At 46.1% G+C, this 22,777-nt stretch overlaps 1 protein-coding gene and 1 long non-coding RNA gene across 4 annotated transcripts in view; one reads left to right on the forward strand and one right to left on the reverse strand.

The window, feature by feature from the left end:
- The first annotated feature begins 11,565 nt into the window (after positions 1-11,565).
- On the forward strand, positions 11,566-21,156 carry LOC308587575. Of its 2 annotated transcripts, none has more exons than XR_014008461.1 (2): positions 11,566-12,176; positions 20,841-21,156. It is a non-coding gene; the product is annotated as an uncharacterized lncRNA (long non-coding RNA). The 2 variants fall into 2 exon arrangements; XR_014008462.1 differs by lacking the exon at positions 11,566-12,176 and adding an exon at positions 17,093-17,230.
- ASPG (asparaginase) overlaps positions 16,836-22,777 on the reverse strand; it is a 59,348-nt gene continuing 53,406 nt past the window's right edge. For both annotated transcript variants that reach the window (XM_081192709.1, XM_081192708.1), the window contains exons 14-16: positions 22,655-22,754; positions 20,483-20,543; positions 16,836-19,160 (exon numbers count right to left, since the gene is read on the reverse strand). In XM_081192709.1, the coding sequence (XP_081048835.1) occupies positions 20,487-20,543; positions 22,655-22,754 (157 nt within the window). In that variant the 3' untranslated portion in view covers positions 16,836-19,160; positions 20,483-20,486. The remainder of the gene's footprint in view (positions 19,161-20,482; positions 20,544-22,654; positions 22,755-22,777) is intronic.

Raw genomic sequence — 22,777 nt, forward strand, 5'->3', positions numbered from 1 at the left:
CGTCCCGATCTGCGCTCAGGCACCTCTACCTGCCCCGCCTTATATACCTGCCCCACTCCTTCGCCGTCCCCTGCAGCAGAAGTCAAGAATGCGGCCCTCGCCCCTGCCACGACCTGTTTTTCCAGGCGGCCTTTGCAACGACAGCAAGCCAAGAAGTGGGTGGGTTGGTTGGGCGATGATGTCGGCGCGAGGCTCCTTTCTTTCCTTTTTGTTGTTGTTGTTGTTCTCCCAAAGCGATCATCATCTGGGGCGGTGTAAACGTCAGCAGAGAGAGAGAGAGAGAGAAAGAAAAGAGGGAGAGTCAAACCTGTTCTGCGCTGCGCCTTTCTGCAGCCGCCACCGCCTCCTCCCCAGCTGCCAGGTGCGCGCTGAAAAGTTTTGTCACCGGGCGGGGAACAACTGCTCAACAGGTTTGGCAGAAGCCGAGGGTGGCTCCTTAAAGCATAGGGGGGGGGAGAGGGGAAAAGGTGAGTTTTTTTAAAAGGGGAGACTCCACCCTGGGCTTTCCCCGCGCACGTTCCCCTTGCCAGGATGAAGCAAAAGCGAGAGTGCAGGTCTCCATGTAGCCAAAACGGCGCCGTGACACCCACATAAGGGAGGTAGCTATCAGAAGCCTGGGAGAACCTAAGGTTTGCAGCAGGATAAAAACAAACTATGTTGTTGTTGTTTAGTCGTTTAGTCATGTCCGACTCTTCGTGACCGCATGGACCAGAGCACGCCAGGCACTCCTGTCTTCCACTGCCTCCCGCAGTTTAGTCAAACTCATGTTCGTATCTTCGAGAACACTGTCCAACCATCTCGTCCTCTGTCGTCCCCTTCTCCTTGTGCCCTCAATCTTTCCCAACATCAGGGTCTTTTCCAGGGAGTCTTCTCTTCTCATGAGGCGGCCAAGGTATTGGAGCCTCAGCTTCAGGATCTGTCCTTCCAGTGAGCACTCAGGGCTGATTTCCTTCAGAATGGACATGTTTGATCTTCTTGCAGTCCATGGGCCTCTCCAGAGTCTCCTCCAGCACCATAATTCAAAAGCATCAATTCTTTGGCGATCAGCCTTCTCTATGGTCCAGCTCTCACTTCCATACATCACTATTGGGGAAACCATAGCTTGAACTAGACGGACCTTTGTTGGCAAAAACAAACTATAGAGATTGTAATGGGGCGCCCAAAAACAGGGCAGTTATGATTGGACAAGCTTGGTGGGCTCTGCCTGCTGGTTGTTGGGTGGCAGGGAGGCGCAATGCAGTAGAGCATAGCTGGCTAGCTGTCAGTCAACCTGAGTAGGGACAGAACAGAAGAAGAGTCTTGGATCAGGCCAGTGGTCACCTTCTCATCCAGCATCCCATTCTCACCGTGGCCAACTAGAAGCCTCTTGGGAACCCTGCAAACACAAGAGCACTTGCGATTCCCCACAGCTGGTGCTCAGAGCCACACTGCCTTCAACAGTAGGAGAACACAACCAAAACGCATTCTGCGCTGCAACATTCCATGCTGCAGCATCTTGCTGCAGGGCCCATTTGCTATACAGTGGTAACTCAGGTTACATACGCTTCAGGTTACAGACTCCGCTAACCCAGAAATAGTGCTTCAGGTTAAGAACTTTGCTTCAGAATGAGAAAAGAAATTGTGCTCCAGCGGCGCGGCGGCAGCAGGAGGCCCCATTAGCTAAAGTGGTGCTTCAGGTTAAGAACACTTTCAGGTTAAGAAAGAAAGAAACCTCCAGAATGAATTAAGTACTTAACCCGAGGTACCACTGTACAACAAGCCACGCTCGAAAGGAGTCTGAGGTGCGTTTGATACCCAGAACCATTTCCCCACTACCCACAACTGCTCTCGCAATATCTCCTGCGGTACTAGTGGCCCTATCTCCCACTTCACCTTCCGGTTTTATTTAAATTGAACTATATTTATTATTGCACTTGTATTTTGCTCCAAGGAGCTCAAGGGAATGCACATGATTTTGGCCACTTCCCGTTTAATCCTCAAAACAACCCTGTGAGGAAGGTTGGATTGAGAGATGGCAGCTGGTCCGGTGGACATGTGAGAAAATGAAACAGTTTTGGGAACAGATTTATAACGAATTGAAAAAGATATTTAAATACACTTTCCCGAAAAAGCCGGAAGCTTTCTTGCTAGGCTTGATGGGAGAGGAAATAGAAAAAGCAGGTCAAAGGTTATTTATGTATGCTACGACTGCTGCCAGAACTTTGTTAGCCCAAAAATGGAAAGTACCAGAATGACCAACAATAGAGGAGCAGCAGACGAAGATGGTTGATTATGTGGAACTAGCAAAACTGACCTGTAGAATCCGAAATCAGGAGGAAGCAAAATTCGAAAAAGATTGGAGTAAATTTATGGAGTACATAAATCATAACTGTAGAATTTTGAAGACTCTGGCAGGACGGAAATAAACCTTATGATGTAGATAGGATTGGATACAATAAGAAACTGTGGGAAAGTAACTGACGTAAGAAAACCTGTTGAAGGGAGGGAAGGAAGTCAATGCTCATCAGAGTGTGGGGAAAGAATGTGGGGCAATGATTGTTGAATTTTACTGTATTTTGTTTGTATTAAATGAAACACCAATAAAAAGCATTTATTAAAAGAGAGAGAGAGAGATGGCAGCTGGTCCAAGGTCACCCAGTGAGTTTCATGCTGAGCAGAAACCTGAATCCTAGTCTCCCAGGCCCAGAGCAGCCTTCCCACCCCAAAGTCCCCCTTTTCCAGCGCTTGGACTATCCAAGGGCACCCTGCTCTCCCCGCCTCCTCCAAGGCAAACTATCCGTGTTCTGCATCCTCCCCAAATGCATTTGTCTGGTGTCCTTGAACCACGGTAACTGGTTTTACTGGATGGAGGGTGTGTGTGAATGTGTAGGTGTAAGAACGTCCGGAACATAGACTACAGGACAAAAGTAATAGTCACGCAGATCAGTCCACCCACCTTTGCCTCTGGCCACACCACCAACTGGCCTGTGGCTCCCAGGAAGCTGCCCAGAAGGGAACACAGTCTTCAGATGCCCCCCATCCCGGCATTAAACAGAGTTATGGAGGACTGAATCACATGTGTATGTAATAGCATAATAAGAGTCCTGCTGGACCAGGCGTGTGTCTCAGCTAGTCCAGCATCCTGTTTTCGCAGTGGCCAGACAGGTGCCTCTGGGAAGCCTCTGGGCCAGACTCTCCACCTTCCGTGGTTTTCAGCAACTGGTATCCAGAGGCATATTTTATGTAGAGTTTCTGGTGTCTCATCACAACCCCTTTGCTCACCAGCTGAGGCCCATTCACACACATGTTTGCTCAACATGCAAGCAGTTTTTGGAGTGCAAACTGGACCAGGGATAATTCATGCAAGTGGTGGAGGCAGTGGGATTGTGGCAGCAAGCAGGTTGCACCGTGACACACTACACATGTCTATAGAGCATCTGAATTGAACCAAGCCATGTAAGTGTGTACACAGAGAAAGAGAGACTTATTCATTGTTGTTTACTGCCGGTGTTACCGATGAACCCAAAGCTTCTTAACATCAAAATGGATTGAGAACATCTGGTAAAAACCTAAAAACACAGCTAAACAGATAAAAGGCAGACCTACAGACCCCACCCCACTAAAAGAAGCGACAATGCCACCCTTCAAATTGTTGTTGTTGTTTATTGTGGCGCTGTGGGTTAAACCACAGAGCCTAGGGCTTGCCAAGCAGAAGGTCGGCGGTTCGAATCCCCATGACGGGATGAGCTCCCGTTGCTTGGTCACAGCTCCTGCCAACCTAGCAGCTCGAAAGCACATCAAAGTGCAAGTAGATAAATAGGTACCGCTCCAGCGGGAAGGTAAACGGTGTTTCCGTGCGCTGCTGTGGTTCGCCAGATGCAGCTTAGTCATGCTGGCCACATGGCCTGGAAGCTGCACGCCGGCTCCGTCGGCCAATAAAGTGAGATGAGCGCCGCAACCCCAGAGTTGGTCATGACTGGACCTAATGGTCAGGGGTCCCTTTACCTTTACCTTTACCTTTACCCTGCATTCAAAGACCTTGGGGCAGTTCACAAGATAAAAATACAGGATAGAAGCACAAAATAAATAGTTAAATCAAGGGCCAAAGCCCAGGGGGTTTGCTATTCCCAGTGTTGAAGAGAGGATTAAGCAACCAACTGCCTGCATCTCATAGGAATTCAGTAAGACCATAAGTCTACATAGGTCCACCTAGCTCTACATTGTCTACAATGGCAGGCAATGGTCCTCCAAGGTTTCAGGCAGGAATCTTTCTCAATCATACCTGGAGAAGCTGAGGACAGAACTTGGGGCCTTTTGCAATACAGAGCAGGCATTCTGCCACTGAGATGTGTATCCCATCTCGGTTCACGTGGAGATGAGTAAGCAGGTGAAACAAAAGTTCCTGGGCATCCAGCCTTCCCTCAATTCAAAAGACAGCCGATGTTAAAAATGAGTCGATGAGCAGGGATATAGATTGTTGTCATGGGCTTAGCCAAGGGGGGCCGGCAGGCGCAGCTCCCCCTGCTAAATCAATAAAAAAACTAAGGGTCTGCTCCCCCTAAAAAAAAATCCTGGCTACACCCATGATTGCTGTGCATGTCATTTGCTGGGTGTAAACACACAGACGTGATGATTATCAGTTGTGAAAAACTACCTTTGGGCTTTTTGCTTTTTTCCTGCACATAATAATCATTCCACTTGGAGACTGTATAATATATCTCTAGGAGACTTCACCGATTTTTAAGTACTGGTGGTATGGGGTTTTGAATCGCAATGACCAGTTCAAAATAGGGCTACCTTGAAATGACTCCTTCCTTCCTTCCTTCCTTTTAATGTATATGGTTAGTTGTTGGCATCTGTCTGTCTCAGGAGACCATGGAGGAATGCACCTTTGGGGGTGAGGTCAAGCTGTTGCAGAATTGCAGCATCTGCTGTGGCTGTAGAGACCAACACAGAAGAGACATGTTTTGTTGCAGCTGGGGCAGATGAAGGCACCCGGTTGTGCTGCTGCAGACTCACCATGGCGTTTCTCCTCTCTGGGCTCCTCACAGCGGTCATTCCTCCTCTGGTCACTGCTTCGGATGCACAACCTGATTGTCTGTCTCCAGGCACTGCGGTCACCTGCAAAGGATTCCTATGTGGCGGGCTTGACGTTGCCAGCCTTCATGTCACATAGAGCATGTCTTTGGGGATCCTGCCATCTTCCGCTCTGTGGACATGGCCAAGCCAGCACAGTCACTGAGACAGGAACAGTGGCGTAGCGTGGGTTGTCAGCACCCGGGGCAAGGCAAGTAATTTGCGCCCCCTAACCCGTAGATTTGCGCCCCCTAACCCGTGGATTTGCACCCCCTAACCCTAACCCCCAGATGTTGCGCCCGGTGCAGCCGGCCCCCCCTGCACCCCCCACGCTACGCCACTGGACAGGAATGTATATACCATGCTGTAAACACAACTTCTTGGGCAGTTAACCTAAAGATTACACAGGATGGCCTGTTGTGATCTTTAACAAATCTTTCAGCAGAGTTTCAGACACCCTGCAGCATAATTTCTGGGCCCTGGAACAGTTGCTACAGAGATTGGTGTGCTGCAGATAGGCAGTAGCAAGAAAAACGCATGACATGTCCCAGGGAATTGCCCCCTGTAGGAAATTCTCTGTAGGGAAACAGTATCGGGTGATGAGTAATGGCTTTTCCCAAAGCCTTTGCTAATCCTGTAAGCAAGCATACCTTGACTAACTGGCCTGTTTCCTAAACCCTGAGCAATGAGACTGCTTTGACTATTTCCCCCACCCACCCACCCCGCTGGCCTCCTTCCAGTTCTGAGGAGACACTGCCTATCATAGCTCTCCAACCTAAACAAGACTCCCAGTCGCATGACATCTGCATAGATACATAGGGAGGGAGAAGCATGTTCCCAATCTAGACAAATTCCTGTGGACCTGTGAGGAGAGACTGTAGCTTATTCGCATCTTTCACATGCAAAAAGCCCCAGATTCGGTCACTGGCATCTCCAGTCAAAATGCACAACTAGGAGGTGGTGGGAAAAGGCCTTTCTCTCCCTGAGATCCTACGAAGTTGTCATTAGTCACAGTCAACAACACTGGGCATCAATGGACAAAAGTCACAAGGCAGGTTTCCATGTTTCTAAGTTCTGCTCAAGTCAAGAGCCTGGCAAGATTGTGCAAAGATGACCTATGTGTATATCAAATTTTCATGTTAGCTCACCACCTAAAACCCTTCGGTCCTGTTGGATCAGGCCAAAAGCCCATCTAGTCTAGCATCCTCTTCCCACAGTGGCCAACCAGTTGCCTATGGGAGGTCTTGTGCTCCACAGCAACTGGTATTCAAAGGCACACTGCCTTTGAAAGTAGAGGTAGAACATGGCCATTGTGAGTAGTAGCCACGGAGCTACACACACACGCATGGTCTTATTCCCGCTCAGTTACCTACAGCGCAAACCCAGTGAGCATACAAGTGAAAGATCTTTTTCTGTTATTGGTACAGCGAAAGAAAAAGAAAATATTAACGGCAGCTTTTTCTGGTAACAATGTATCTCAAAAGAGGCTCCTATATTGAAGCTTTAGAAAATATGCACATTAAAAAGCAGTGGTTTATTCAATCAAAAGTTCTTTTAATCAGTCAATTGTCCTACTGTTAGTCCTGATCTGGATGGATGTGTGTATTTGTCAACTAATAGGCCAGAAGTGTCTGCGCTGAAAGCACCAATTACTTGTTGAGTTGGGAAGAACAGCCAAGTTCAGTCCCCAATCCTCTCTAACCAGTTATCAGTCCTAGCAAAGAAAATACACTAACTTTCTGTTTCACCCCTGACTGGCAGGGACTTGTGGAATCAGCCACTGCAATCCAGCTATCTTATTGGAGGAAAGAACTGCTGATCTGCTCTCTTCTATGCTGCAATGCCACCACTACAGATGGACAGTGGTGGTGTTGCAGCTGCCAAGCTACTCTTAGGGTTCCAACTGGCCCCAAGAAGCTGCTGGCTTTGGCCTGGAGATGCACAATCACAACATGCTGGGTTGCCCTGTCTCCAGACCACTAACAGAACCTCAACAGGTTGTTTACACCTGGATTTGCTATAGGCTGCCATTGTGGTGCTAAACGCATCTAACCGTTCGTGATACAAACATGTCATGCTTACTTTTGCCAGTATAATCCTTTTTGACAAGAGAGCAATTATTACTGCTGAACATTGGCATTGTCAGTAACCTATTTTTGTGCTCTTAAATCCCTTTATTATAGCCTCCAACTTAGTTACAAAGTTGAGCTTCAACAATAACTTCAGCAGCCCCAGTGGAGTACTGTATATATTGTAAATTGATGTAAATTGGTACCATGGAAAGAGCTAGATGCCTGAAATCTACTTTTCCTAGTGCTGTGAACCTGCCCTATTATGAAGTCCATTGGTTAGACAGGCTTTTTAGCAGAGGTATTGATTTGATTTTTGTTGAGAGTAAGACTGTCCAGCAATTAAAACATATTAAAAAGTTTTCATATACAATGGTACCTCTGGTTACGTACTTAATTTGTTCCAGAGGTCCGTTCTTAACCTGAAACTGTTCTTAACCTGAAGCACCACTTTAGCTAATGGGGCCTCCCGCTGCTGCCGCGCCACCGCTGCATGATTTTTGTTCTCATCCTGAAGCAAAGTTCTTAACCCGAGGTACTATTTCTGGGTCAGCAGAGTCTGTAACCTGAAGCGTATGTAACCTGAGGTACCACTATACATTCATCTTCTCTGAAGCCTTATTAGGCAGATGGCACTAATGTCTCCTGTCTCCCTTCTGTTTGCCATCCCTTTATAGTGAGTTGTGTACGTTTTCTTCTGCTATATGCAGTAAAATCTAGTAAAGTAGAGCACTTGAGAGAGTCAGATTTCACACGGCAGTGGACGTTGAGTCTTTTCACCATCCCTTCCTTCCCCCAAAATAGGGACAGGAATCGAGTTGGTAATGGAACTTCAACCAAACAATTGTGTCAGTCCTCTACATACCAAGTTCTATTATAAGATCCCAACAGTTAAGGAAGGTATCACAACACATTGTGTTTCACCTCTTGACTGCTCCTTTGGAAAATGCTCAAGGGTGTCAAGTGTTCCAAAGATCAATGCTCCTAATTTAGCAATGGCTCCGGCTATTAAGAGCCAGTGTGGTGTAGTGGTTAAGAGCGGTAGTCTCGTAATCTGGGGAACCGGGTTCGTGTCTCCGCTCCTCCACATGCAGCTGCTGGGTGACCTTGGGCCAGTCACTCTTCTCTGAAATCTCTCAGCCCCACTCACCTCACAGAGTGTTTGTTGTGGGGGAGGAAGGGAAAGGAGAATGTTAGCCGCTTTGAGACTCCTTAAAGGGAGTGAAAGGCGGGATATCAAATCCAAACTCTTCTTCTATTAGGAAGATGCTAGGAGGAACAGAAATGTGCCATGAAAACTAGCCTACAGCTCTTAGACACAGTGGAGAACGCTGCCCTGTTGCATTTGTCTAAATAAGAACCATGTGCCAGTTGAGTTGGCTCTTGTACATGGAATAGGAGGGCAGAATTCCTTGTCCTTTGACCCAGATGTCTTTTTCATTGTGGTTTTTAATTTTTTTAATAAAAAAATAAATTTCACAAAACATATATGCATCTTAAATTACAAAAGCATTGGAATAAACAGGCCCACTGCCCTGATCCACCAAACTCTTCTTATGTCTTTACGTACTTATTCCATGCAGGAAGATTGCAGGTAGAACAGACACATGTAGACTTTTAGGGCAATGTGCTTGATCCCAGTTCCCTATATTCTTTTTGCCTCTATGCCTTCAGGCTCAATTCCTGAAAAGGGTTGTAAGGTAACAAACCAAGAAGTCTCCTCTTTAGTTGGGTGCACAAGAGGAGGAAGGGGTGGGCTCCATGGGGAGGAAGTGGGGCTCAAGCTGGCATGATTTTCGTTACCTATATCTAAACTCAGCCACCATGCTAGAAGCACACAGGGCAAACTAGTGAGCAGGCAAGAGTAAACCCAAGGCCTTACTTTTCTTGGCCAACTACACCTTCCCCTAGAGATGGAGGAGAAATTCAATCCAGTATGCCTTTAAAGCTGAATCTATCAAATGTTCACCTTCCAAAACAGTAAGGTAAAGGTAAAGGGACCCCTGACCATTAGGTCCTGTCGTGGCCGACTCTGGGGTCGTCTGGGGTCATCTCCTTGATCCTTGCCCATCCTGGCTTATAAAAGCTAGCCGGGAAGGACTGGGCAATGGGCTTCGTGGGGTGGTGAATGCTTCCCTCCGTGAGGGAGCCTTCCCAGACTCGCTGAAAGAGGCGGTTATTAAACCGCTTCTTAAAAAACCATCTTTAGATGCGGCCACGATAGCCAACTATCGCCCAGTCTCAAATCTTCCATTCTTGGGCAAGGTGATTGAGCGAGTGGTTGCTGAACAACTCCAGGCACGCCTGGAAGAAGCGGACCATTTGGATCCCTTCCAGTCGGGATTCAGGCCTCATCATGGGACTGAAACTGCCTTGGTCGCACTGGTTGATGATCTCCGGCGGGCTAGGGACAAAGGTGAGAGCTGTTTCCTAGTTCTGCTGGATCTCTCAGCGGCGTTTGATACCATCGACCATAACATCCTTCTGGACCGTCTTGAGGGGCTGGGAGCCGGGGGCACTGTTATACAGTGGTTCCGCTCCTTCCTCCTGGGCCGTGTTCAGAAAGTGGTGGTGGGGAATGAGTGTTCAGACCCCTGGGCCCTCACTTGTGGGGTGCCTCAGGGTTCTGTCCTCTCCCCCATGCTTTTCAACATTTATATGCAGCCTCTGGGAGAGATCATCAAGGGATTTGGGCTGGGTGTTCATCAGTATGCAGATGATACCCAGCTCTACCTCTCTTTCAAATCAGAACCAGTGAAGGCGGTGAAGGTCCTGTGTGAGTGCCTGGAGGCGGTTGGAGGTTGGATGGCGGCTAACAGATTGAGGTTGAATCCTGACAAGACAGAAGTACTGTTTTTGGGGGACAGGAGGCGGGCAGGTGTGGAGGATTTCCTGGTCCTGAATGGGGTAATTGTGCCCCTGAAGGACCAGGTGCGCAGCCTGGGAGTCATTTTGGACTCACAGCTGTCCATGGAGGCACAGGTCAAATCTGTATCCAGGGCAGCTGTTTACCAGCTCCATCTGGTACGCAGGCTGAGACCCTATTTGCCTGCGGACTGCCTCGCCAGAGTGGTGCATGCTCTGGTTATCTCCCGCTTGGATTACTGCAATGCGCTCTACGTGGGGCTACCTTTGAAGGTGACCCGGAAACTACAACTAGTCCAGAACGCGGCAGCTAGACTGGTGACTGGGAGCGGCCGCAGAGACCACATAACACCGGTCTTGAAAGACCTACATTGGCTCCCAGTACGTTTCTGAGCACAATTCAAAGTGTTGGTGCTGACCTTTAAAGCCCTAAACGGCCTTGGTCCAGTATACCTGAAGGAGCATCTCCACCTCCATCGTTCTACCCGGACACTGAGGTCCAGCACCGAGGGCCTTCTGGCGGTTCCCTCACTGCGAGAAGCCAAGTTACAGGGAACCAGGCAGAGGGCCTTCTCGGTAGTGGTGCCCCGCCCTGTGGAACGCCCTCCCACCAGATGTCAAAGAGAACAACAACTACCAAGCTTTTAGAAGACATCTGAAGGCAGCCCTTTTTCGGGAAGCTTTTAATGTTTGATGTATTAGAGTATTTTAATATTCTTTTGGAAGCCACCCAGAGTGGCTGGGGAAGCCCAGCCAGATGGGCGGGGTATAAATAATAAATTATTATTATTATTATTATTATTATTATTATTATTATTATTATTATTATTATTATTATTATTATTATCATCATCTCGCTTTATTGCCTGAGGGAGCCATGTGGCCAGCATGACAAAACCGCTTCTGGCAAACCAGAGCAGCGCATGGAAACGCCGTTTACCTTCCCGCCGGAGCGGTACCTATTTATCTACTTGCACTTTGATGTGCTTTCAAACTGCTAGGTTGGCAGGAGCAGGGACCGAGCAATGGGAGCTCATCCCATCACGGGGATTCGAACTGCCAACCTTCTGATCGGTTTAACCCACGGCGCCACCCGCGTCCAAAACAGTATGTGAACCCAAATAGAGCTATCTTTCAGAATCTGTGCTTTTGCAAAACAGTTCTCCAGCCAGTGTTTACAAAAATGTATAAATTTGGTGAAAGTGTGCATAAAAATGAAGATATTGCTGAACATAACTTACAAAAATGCATATATTAGGGGGAATTGCTTGCAGACCTGCATATAAAAATGTGTTTTACGAGAAAGTTGCACCAAAATGCTGATTAACTTTCATGAAGGGGTTTTTTTAATTGCAAATTGCTGCAAAATGTGGGCAACTGAAATTAATATTGGAAAAATGAGTAAAAGAGATTTAAAAAATGACATCTTCCTCCATCCTTACCTTCCTGTGCCCGCGCCCCCCGCCACTGCTCCAAATACCATTTACTACTGGCAACATTTTACAATAAAAATCATTTTATTGTGGGGACAGTGCCTCCAGTTTGAAATCTGGCATAGTCAAAAACCATAGCTCAGAAGATTATGTCTACCCAGCTTTTATTGGCATAGCTCTCCTTTCTCACTAATCCAGACTTCAACAAACCTGGTGCCCTCCAATTGCCATCAGTTCCAGACAGGCTGGTCTAATCTTTCCAAACCCTACACAGGTATCACTTTGCCATTTAAGTTCCAGTGCTCGTGGCCAAGCAAGCTTTAAATGCATCACAAAGGGAAAAGAAAATGAATCATTTGGCGATCTCCTGGATTGCTTCCTTTGCAAGTTGCAACTCACCCCAGAATTTTCTGCGTAGGACGGATGGTGCATTTTGCAAGACGTGTTTTGCAGAATTATCACACCATGTCCACGGGCTTTGCCCATTGGTTGCAGCAGAAGACTCTTCATTTACCACACATTATCATTGGCAGAAGCTGTGCCAAGCCACGGGCGGGCAATGCATCATGTAGCATCATCAGAGTCGCTCAAGTTCCGTGGCTTGAACAGGCTTACTCATCTTCTTGGAATCAATAATGCCTTTTAAAACAACATACTCAAGTTGGTATTCGGCTCATAAATATGCCTTGAAAGATCTTCAGCAACCAGCCTGGGAAGAAGCTCTTTGACTATAACAGCTGTCCTGGAATCACAGGTGCCATGTCAAGAGAAACAGCAGTTCCCCTCCCCAATTCTCTTATTCTAGGGCACATATGATAATTCCCCAGAAGCACTTCTGTTTTTGGCCAGCTCACTTATTGTATGCACTGGCTATTGTTATAAGCAATTAAATGAACCTACATACCAAGTCCCTTTGATTTTTTAAAAATGGGGGGGGTGGATGTCTGATCTAGGTTGGTAACATTCTATAGTTGTTGTGAAACTTCAAGAAGGAACAATGAGAACTGCTTCCTGCATCGTATTCAGGCACAGCGAATTAACTCTGCACTGTCTCCTTAAGGGCATCACAACCTCCAGACTTTCCCCTTCTCTCTCTGTCTCTCTCTAGTTTTGGAGATGCCCTGCTGAAGGCCTGTGTTTGGAACCCGGCCAACAAAATTGTATATAACCCTTGCGGAACAAACTGGTTAGCAGCCCTGAATCCAGTTGTCCCTCTTTTGAAACACATTGGCTGTAATCCAACTGCCTCCAAAAACAACCCTGCTGATCCTGTTGTTTGGAGGGGAAAGCAGGTGAACCAAATCCAGCGGTCACCCTACTTTACCTCTTTGAATAGCCAACTAGCTAAATCCAAGCTTTTTAGAAACATATGTGCATCCCTCCTGTTAGATTGGGCTATGGCTGTTAATGCCCATGTTCCACTGCCACCGTTGGAGGCAATAATTGCTTCTGAATGTTTGGCTCTGCCCTCGCCAGTCTTGGAAGGATCCTTTAAAAAAAGTCCCATATGACCAGAGAATTTGCACCTGTCCATTGGGGGATAGAGGGAGCCCTGAACACATATTTTTTAGATGTCCCTTTTACGATCAGGCACGTAGAGAACCCCTTGACCCCCTGCTGGAGAGGCTTGGTCACCTCCCGGTAAAGCAAAAATTCGATCTTCCGTTAGGCAAAGACCACAAGACGACCCAGATTGTTGCCAGATTCTGCGCACAGATCTGTAGGCGCAGACCACCCCCCAATTCAATCTAGTTTGTTAAGAAAATTTCCAAACCCGGATCCACGGGCAACTTTGGGTCATTTCTCTGAGGTAGTCTATTTTAAAGTTTTTATGTGTTTATATGCGAGAGCTGGACCATAAAGAAGGCTGACCGCTGAAGAATTGATGCTTTTGAATTATGGTGCTGGAGGAGACTCTTGAGAGTCCCATGGACTGCAAGAAGATCAAACCTATCCATTCTGAAGGAAATCAGCCCTGAGTGCTCACTGGAAGGACAGATGTGAGAGCCAGTGTGGTGTAGTGGTTAAGAGCGGTAGTCTCGTAATCTGGGGAACCGGGTTCGCATCTCTGCTCCTCCACATGCAGCTGCTGGGTGACCTTGGGCCAGTCACACTTCTTTGAAGTCTCTCAGCCCCACTCACCTCACAGAGTGTTTGTTGTGGGGGAGGAAGGGAAAGGAGAATGTTAGCCACTTTGAGACTCCTGAAGGAGAGTGAAAGGTGGGATATCAAATCCAAACTCTTCTTCTTCTTCAGATCCTGAAGCTGAGGCTCCAATACTTTGGCCACCTCATGAGAAGAGAAGACTCCCTGGAAAAGACCCTGATGTTGGGAAAGATGGAGGGCACAAGGAGAAGGGGACGGCAGAGGACAAGATGGTTGGACAGTGTTCTTGAAGCTACCAGCATGAGTCTGACCAAACTGCGGGAGGCAGTGGAAGACAGGAGTGCCTGGCGTGCTCTGGTCCATGGGGTCACAAAGAGTCAGACACGGCTAAACGACTAAACAACAACAATGCGTATTGCACTTTTAAACTTAAAATCCATTGTTGTATATTGTTTTAAATGTTTGTTTTGCTATTGGGATTTTAGGTCCATTTGTGTTTCTCAGGCTGGTCTCTGACCGTAATAAATTTCATGCTCATGCTTCTGAATGCCAGTTGCTGGAAACTGGAGTGAGAGAGAGCGCTTTTGCTCTCAGGACCTGCTTGTGGGTTTCCTGCTGGCATCAGGTTGGCCACTGTGTGAAAAGGATGCCTGACTAGATTGGCCACTGGCCTAATCCAGCAGGTTTGTCTTTTCTCTTAATGATACATACAGCTCCCGCTTATACCAGACCTAGCCAGGTTTGCGCAATTTAGTAGTGATTTCTTGCAATTCAGCAGGGAGGGCGCCAAATCCTGCAGCCTCCAGATTCGGTGCTTGGTTTTATCTGTTCCATAACATTGCTACTTGGTTGTAAAAAAAAAAAACAAAAAAACAAACCACCAAACTTTAAAGCAGTTTACAAAAGATAAAACAGTAAAACCAAGAAAAATTCACAACCTGACTACAAATTACGAAAACAGATTAAAGTCACCTCAAATTTCTAAGTATCTGGGTAGGCTTGTCTAAACAGGAATGATTTTAGCAGGTGCCAAAAACAAGTACAATGAAGGTACCTGATTGCTCTCAAAAGGCAAGCTCCACCGACTGAAGCAGATGATTTCGGAAGTCTGTTTAGGCAGTTTGACTTCTTCACTATACAGATATCGAGTTTGATTTACCATTAACTCAGCTTGTAGTGAGATCTTATATAAAAAGCAGAAAAGGTAACAACCCGAATGCATTGCAAGCCTGGAGTGTGTGGGGTGTTGGGGTCAGCACAGGTGCACATCTGCTGATAACCCAGGCATGTCCAACAACGGCATGGGACATTCATAGAATCACAGAACTGGAGGGCACCCCGAGGATCATCTAGTCCAACCCCCTGCAGTGCAGGAATCTTTCACCCAACGTGGAGCTCGAACCCACAACCTTGAGATTAAGAGTCTCATGCTCTACCACCTGAGCTATCTCATGCAGGCATTGTCTGCAGTCACTCGCCTGCACAAGGAGCAATGTGTTGAGAAACAAAATGTCGGAGATGATGAAGGCAAGCATGTGGACAGTTTAGGAACCTGAACACACACCCCATAATTAAGGCAGCACACATACATTCTGTTTACGTTGTCATTTTCATTTATAAGCTGTCACCATCACAGCCAGCTTAAATTGGGTCCTGGAAGACACTTTCCGAGTTGGCTTCCTTTTGATGTTTATTTCTATCATTATTTTAGGGTCTCATTAGCTTAATCCACTGCGTAAACCACGGTTAACCTGCTTGCCTTTAATTTACTCTCTTTGCGCCAGGGCTAACTACTTTAATGGATGTTGAAAATGTGACCGATCAGGCTTGGGGCGAAGTTGCTCCTATAGCTGTCCGTCAGCTCATATCCTGGGCTGGATCAGCCATGTGTGGTTTGGAGGTCAAACTACATGTTCCAAACGTGTTTTTCCACAGTGCAACCCCAAACAGCCCAGGGGATGAGCCAAGCCTGTGCAAAAGCAGAATTTAGGATAAAACCGGTTATGTAATTCTCACCTGTGGTTGTGTTGCCAAAGGGCTTGAAGGGAAGCACATGGCGAATCCAGATTGCTGTTAGACACTAGTTAATAGTTTCAGTCACCCAAAGCTCTTGGATCATCATTTCAGTCTAGGAGGAGGGTGGAGGAGACAGATGGAAGCAACATTCTCAGCAAGGTTTTAGCCTCTCTTTGCATACATGCAAGATTAAATTGCAAAGAGGAAAAGGAGGCAATACAACACACTTCGAGAGCATCTGTTGTGGTGATTTTCTTCTTTATATCACATAATAACTACGGCAATGTTAACACAGGCCAGCCAATCTTTTTAAGCAAAAGGATTTGTGGCTTTGGCATGCCTCCCTCCCTACTGCTTAGGTCTAAGTTGATGCTTGTTAAGTATAACAACTCTGTATGTAGAAAGTTAGAAATAGGAGTGCTTAGAGGAATTCTCTGCATTGGTGAACTGGCTTAAATCAATGTTTTTGTATACCCCACAATTAAGGCACTTCAGACATCTGGGGACTCTGCTCTTAACACGGGGCAATTTCTAAACCCTCAAGATGATAGTGAAGTTGCCGTTTATATCCAAGATGCTCAAGAGTTCTGACAAAGGACTGAGCACGCACTGACTTCAAAGACATAGGTCACCTCCTGACTCTCACTGTTTTGCAAGAGGGATTCAACGGCATACCAGAAATTAAAGTTCCTTCAATTAAAGAGTTCTCACACAACAAATCCGTTTTTAAAAATGGACCTTTTGCAGTTAGGAAAGTGATGGCGGGGGGGGGGAGAGAAGTGTGGGGTAACAATTGACAATAATGTAGTAGGCTCCCAGTTATCAGGGGAATTCACTTGGCACCAACTCTTGTCATTTTTTGAGGGACAGACCAAAACATTTTTATTTTCCCAGGCATTTGGGAAATATTAATAATCCAGCCAAGTTTTTAGTGGCTGCTTCTGGTGTGGATTCTTACGTAAGTTGGGGTGTGTGTGTGTGTGTGTGGATATTCTAGGTTATGCTTTTATGAGTGTTTTATTATATAATTTTGTGTTTTCCTTTTCTTGGACTTGATTGTGGGCTCCTGGTCTTCCTGATCACTGTTGGAAACAGGATACTGGGCTAGATGAAGTCCATTCAAACAGGACTTGTCTTAAGTGTAATAAGCTGGCACCTGGGGTGATGGTATTGTTCACCAGCAGAATACCATTGATGGCTGCCATTCTTGTTAACTGACCAGATCACTAAATCCTCCTCCTCCTCACTGCCCCACTAAAAAAAAAACCACAAGCACTTAGTGCTGAGCTAATATTTTTTAGAGATTTTATTGAAAGGCACAGCAAAGAGATCATGATTATTTCCACAGTAACTCCCACTATTACAAAGTGGTGGGGGAGGTCTAATGTGCTGGCAGCAGAAACAAGGATGCACGAAGTCACCCTGAAAAGTATCACAAATCTTATCAAAAGCGATTAAGCTGTTCTCAAAATACCTACATGTATTTTCTTCCCTGAAAGGTAATGGTAAAGGGACCCCTGACCATTAGGTCCAGTCGTGGCCGACTCTAGGGTTGCAGCACTCATCTTGCTTTACTGGCCGAGGGAGCCAGCATACAGCTTCCGGGTCATGTGGCCAGCATGACTAAGCCGCTTCTGGCGAACCAGAGCAGATCACGGAAACGCCGTTTACCTTCCCGCCAGAGTGGTACCTATTTATCTACTTGCACTTGCTTTCAAACTGCTAGGTTGGCAGGAGCTGGGACTGAGCAATGGGAGCTTACCCCGTCGCGGGGATGCAAACAACCGACCTTCTGATCAGAAAGTCCTAGGCTCTGTAGTTTAACCCACACCGCCACCTCCTTCAAATATTCCTCAGATTTCTCTTTAGGCAAGAGCCCACCAAAAAATGCTTACAAATTTTGGCATTATTTTGACTTCCTTGCAAATTACCAAGATTTTACCACCACCGCAAGCGGACCCTCCAAGTGACGACCTTCAACAAAATGTTGTAGCATGGGGAAGGGGAAGTGGGACCTGTCACTCTCCAAATGTTGCTGTACTTCAAATCCCATAATAAGTATAATTTTTATTTTTAGTACCCTGCCCATCCGACTGGGTTACCCCAGCTACTCTGGGCAGCTTTCAACATATATGCAAACATAATCGAACACTAAACACTAAAAAAACTCCCCTATACAGGGCTGCCTTCATATTTCTTCTAAAGGTTGTATAGTTGCTTATCTCCTTGACATCTGATGGGAAGGCATTCCATCAGCTCCAGCCAGAATGGCCAAGAGTCAGGGATGGTGGGAGTTGTTTCCCTGCAACATCTGGAGGGCCACAGGTTACCCATCCCAGTTGGAGTGTATTCTCATCTCCAAACAGGAGTCCTCAGGTTTAGGGGCCAGCTGGCCATACTCCCGGGTTTTCTGTTTTTCTCCTCCAACCAACACTCAATATCCTGTTGTGACTGAGCACGTTCTGGGGCTGTGCATTACACTCCTGCCTACTCTGCAACCTGTACACCCCCATCACTGGTTTCAGAGGCAGTATACACATGGCATTAGTGGTGTAGTGGTTAAGAGCGGTAGACTTGTAATCTGGGGAACCGGGTTCGCTTCCCCCTCCTCCACATGCAGCTGCTGGGTGACCTTGGGCTAGTCACACTTCTCTGAAGTCTCTCAGCCCCACTCACCTCACAGAGTGTTTGTTGTGGGGGAGGAAGGGAAAGGAGAATGTTAGCCGCTTTGAGACTCCTTCGGGTAGTAATAAAGCGGGATATCAAATCCAAACTCCTTCTTCTTCATAATTCATATCTATCCTGTCATTTCTTGTGAAATACTATATTTTGAGAGGGCTGCCTTCTCTAGATTTTAAAGATTTTTCCCCCTTCTGGAAGGCCCACAATTCTCTCAAGCATTCTGATGTATGTGCCCCCCCCCCCACTTAATTTGAGAGGAAAGCTAATACCAGGTTTCTAATGCAGTACACAGCATTAGAAGATTGGTTTTAAAAATGATGCTTCTCTCTGAAATTCCCGATTATCTCATCTTTTGAAAAACGGTAGCCCCCGCTGAAATGTGAAACTTGATTTCTGTGTCTAGATTTCTGTGAAGAAGCTCCTGCCCTGAGTCATCTGCCGCTGAGCTATAGTGAGACACAGTAGCTCTGCAACAGAGCACTTTGCTTTGCTTTGCTTGCAGAAGGTCTCAGGTCCAATAGTCAGCAACTGAATTTAAAACAATATCTGATAGCAAGTCTGGGCAAGATTTCTGCCTGGTACCCTGCAAAGCTGTGTCTACTCATCGCAGACGATGCCACCACTGAATCCATGGCCTGACTTGCTATAAGGCAATTTCATACGTGATTTGAGAACAGCTGTTTGTTTCAACATCACACATTCCTTCCTGAAAACACAAATTGATTCAATAGGCTAGTATGGGCACTGAGTCTGAAGTATTGCAATGTCCTTTGCTAAGCATTAGTTTCTTCTTTTAAAATATATATATATAAGAAAATAGACTCTCTTTACTAAAAACAGTGAGCATAAGCTTGCATTCTTCAATTGTTATCTGTGTTGCTTGCAGCGATGTGTGCCTTTCCTCCCCATCTTGCCTCAGGGAAGCTCCAAGTATCTAAAAAAAAATCAGGAAAATATATTAGATAAATAGGTAGGTAGGTAGATAACTGTCGGAGTGCAAGTGGTTGACATTTTCTCTTTACAATGACAGCCACCCAAAATTACCCATTGCGCTCCAGAGTTCTACCCTATCAATATCTTCTCAAACTGTATATAAAATCCTCTATTGCATTTGCAATTCTTCCAAATTTTGTATCACATGCATATTTGACAAGTGTACTCTCCACTTTCTCACTGGCCAGTCATAAAAATAATTAAATAATGGTCAGAAGACATGAACCTCCGTGGGATTGACCTTTCTGCTTAATACTGCTCAACTGAATATTGTTATTCCTTTAAGATACATTTTATACATAAAATGTGGCTTTCTTGTTTTAAGCTTTTAAAAATGCAGCTATTAATTTGAAACACAAGCGATCTGCCCTTGTAACATGTGGGTGAGCAGAGAGGGGAGGCTGGGCTGCAGAATGACAGAAATCCAGTGCAAAAAAATGAGCTGACAACTTTGTTGCTTCAGCAGACAGCCAAAAGAATGATGTAATCCATTTATAAAGCACCATAGCGAGTCAGGATCATTGCCCATAGGTGTTTGCATACTGTTCAATACAGAGATAAGTAGCAGAAATCATTTCAACACGCCCGTGAAGCAAGGAGAAACTTGCTTCACAGTATGGAGCCATGTTTCAAATAACTTAAGACATGGCCTGAAATTTCAAGGAGGAGGATTTCACAGCCTTCCTTGAGGAAAAGCCACCCTGGGGAGGTTTCATATACTCCAGAGCAGAACACCCCATTTGTCTCCAAGAGGGAGTCTTGGCCAATCCAGCCTCCATGGCAAGCTTACCAGCATGATACTCTTGAATCAAACCACCAGTCCCATTTGCACTTTACATAATCGGGATTATATAATCGGGGTGTGTGTGTGTGTGCGTGTGTGTGTGTGTGTGTGTGTATACCACAACCTTAGGTGTACATGTGATGCAGCCTTTACAGACTAGTGCACACAAGGATTGTCCTCCCAAACGGGCAGTGCTGTTAGTTTTGATGGCAATGATCTATTTTCCAAATCCTGAGATCCCCCGAATTGGCGCTTTCAAAGTTGACTGTATTTAGTCATCTGCTTAGTGAGCATGCAAGACACCTTAGCCCACCAAGTAATGATAAAACAGATGGATATATGCAGCTATGAACTCAAACCAGAGGACTGTGGTACCAACTCAGTCCATTTCCCAAACCAAACATTCCTCATGGAGTGAATGACCCACATGCACACCGCCAAACATTGGTGGTGGTTGTTTCTCAAAGCGTAAGCCTTACCAAGTTAGGCCTCCAGCTGACATAAAAACTCCATGACTTTCATACGATTTGCAGCTCTTGCCTACAAGAAAAGGTTGTGATAGTAGTAAGTGCTGCTATGTCATCTGCACATAGGTGCTCATACACATGCACAAATCACACAGAGGCGCCTAAACATGCTGCTCCCATATGCATCGTCTATATGCTTCACACTTCAGTGAAAAGCCTCTGTTTCAGATCTCTTCAACACCTGAGGTCAAACTGGAATCTACTAACAGGGCCTTTTCAGGGGTGGCATATTCCTCTCCCAAGAAAAGTTCACCAGGATTGGCCAATTGGAAAGTTTAGGAAAATAATAGAAATCTTTTCCTTTCATCAGGTTTACAGTGATAGGTTGGATGATTTCCAGAGTGCTGAAGATGGCTTGAAAAAGAGATCAGTGGTTTAGAAGATGGATCGCTAGAAACAGGTCTCTTTCTTTTTGAGCCTAGAAATCAAGTGGTTTTAATTTCTGCTGTTTTCCTTGCTTTCTATTAACTTTTATGGTTGTTTATCCATTAAGAGACTTTATGTGTATTTTATTGCATACTATGTAATTTTTAAATGGTGTACTAGAGAGTTCTTTCAGCTGAGTTGGCAGACTAGAAGTTCAAAAAACAGATAGCTAAATAAATAACTATACTGTACCACACAAACTCAATTGAGATTTTTCATTCCATTAAAGCTAAGAGTAGACAGTAGGTTTCTCCCTAGCCTACTGTCTATGTGATTTAGCACCAATCTAGAAGTATTAGAATCAGAGCGCACAAAAGCTGAGCAGGTACTTGCACAAAACCCTGAGCAATCACCCAGTTGCACACTTTCTTTCTTGCTGGCCCTGTTATTTCCCTAGAGGCCCTGCCATTTCAAAACATCAGCATAGGCACTGGAGAATGCCCTTGTGGTTCTGTTTACACCAGGGATGAAGAAGCTCTGGACTGCAGGCCAATCTTGGCCTGCCAGGGAGTCCATTTGGCACATGATATCATTTCCCCCAGACCACACTCACCCACCAACAGCAGCTGACATCAGCTGATGGGTGGGAGGGCAGGGTTTAATCCTGCCTTGGCTATGCAATCCTGTTCCCAAGGAAGCAGGATTTTATCCTCACTCATCTGCTCACCATTAAAGGGCTGTGCAAAAGCGCCCTTTGAAGAAGCTTGCTCAGGGGAGCTACCTCAAAGAGGATTTTGCAAAACCTTTAAGACAGCTCATGAGCTCCTGTTTGCTCAAAGCCTTTTCCAAGTATCCCTGCTTCCCCCATTACGTTCCTGACAGCAGAGATGAAGGGGGAGGGGAAAGATCTGGAAAAGACTTCATGAGTCTCCTCCTCTAGTTCCTGATATATCTCAAAGATTTTGAACTAATTCAGTGAATTAATTAATCTGAACTAGTTCATTCCAGGCACTGCTCTAAGGGCTTATAAACACTTCCTCTTGTCCTGCTGCTCTTCCCTGGGGGAAAATGCTCTTTAGCACTTGTTTGGAACAAATGGCAATTCAGGTTTTCACCAAATTGCCATTTATTCCAATGCATTGCTAAAGAGTGAGTTCTCCCTTGGAAAAGAGCGAGGCAAGGGGGAAAACTGCTTGGACCCATGCTTTCTAGGCTGATGCTCTCCAGTTGCTTTGCTGACTGAGAGTCAGTGTGGTGTAGTGGTTAAGAGCGGTAGACTCGTAATCTGGTGAGCCGGGTTTGCTTCCCCGCTCCTCCACATGCAGCTGCTGGGTGACCTTGGGCCAGTCACACTTCTTTGAAGTCTCTCAGCCCCACTCACCCCACAGAGTATTTGCTGTGGGGGAGGAAGGGAAAGGAGAATGTTTGCCGCTTTGAGACTCCTTTGAGGGTAGTGATAAGGCGGGATATCAAATCCAAACTCCTCTTCTTCTTCTTACTTTGGGCTGCAGCCGCCATGAGCCATGAGTGTTGTATTCAAAAGCACCTGGAGGACACTGGATTGGGGAAGGCTGACCTAGGCCTTCCAGACCCTCCTGCTCCTGCAGCTCCACTGAATCCTGTGCAAAGCCATTTCAGAAATGTTGTATTTGATGCAGGGCTCTTTGGAGATTTGCCTTAGAACCGAAGAGGTGTTTGATTTAACATACATATTGAACAGGACGTCCATCTGACATATTACAGTAATCACACACTTACCACGGCATATGGAGTGCTCCCATCATAACCAGGATGGTTGAGATCCACACCAGCCAGATGCCAGGCCAGCAGTCCTTCAACATCTCCATTAAAAGCAAGACTGGCATGGGGAGAGGGAAGAAT

The sequence above is a fragment of the Podarcis bocagei genome (genome assembly GCF_964188305.1).
Source record: "Podarcis bocagei genome assembly, chromosome: 1".
Classification (NCBI taxonomy): Eukaryota; Metazoa; Chordata; class Lepidosauria; order Squamata; family Lacertidae; genus Podarcis; species Podarcis bocagei.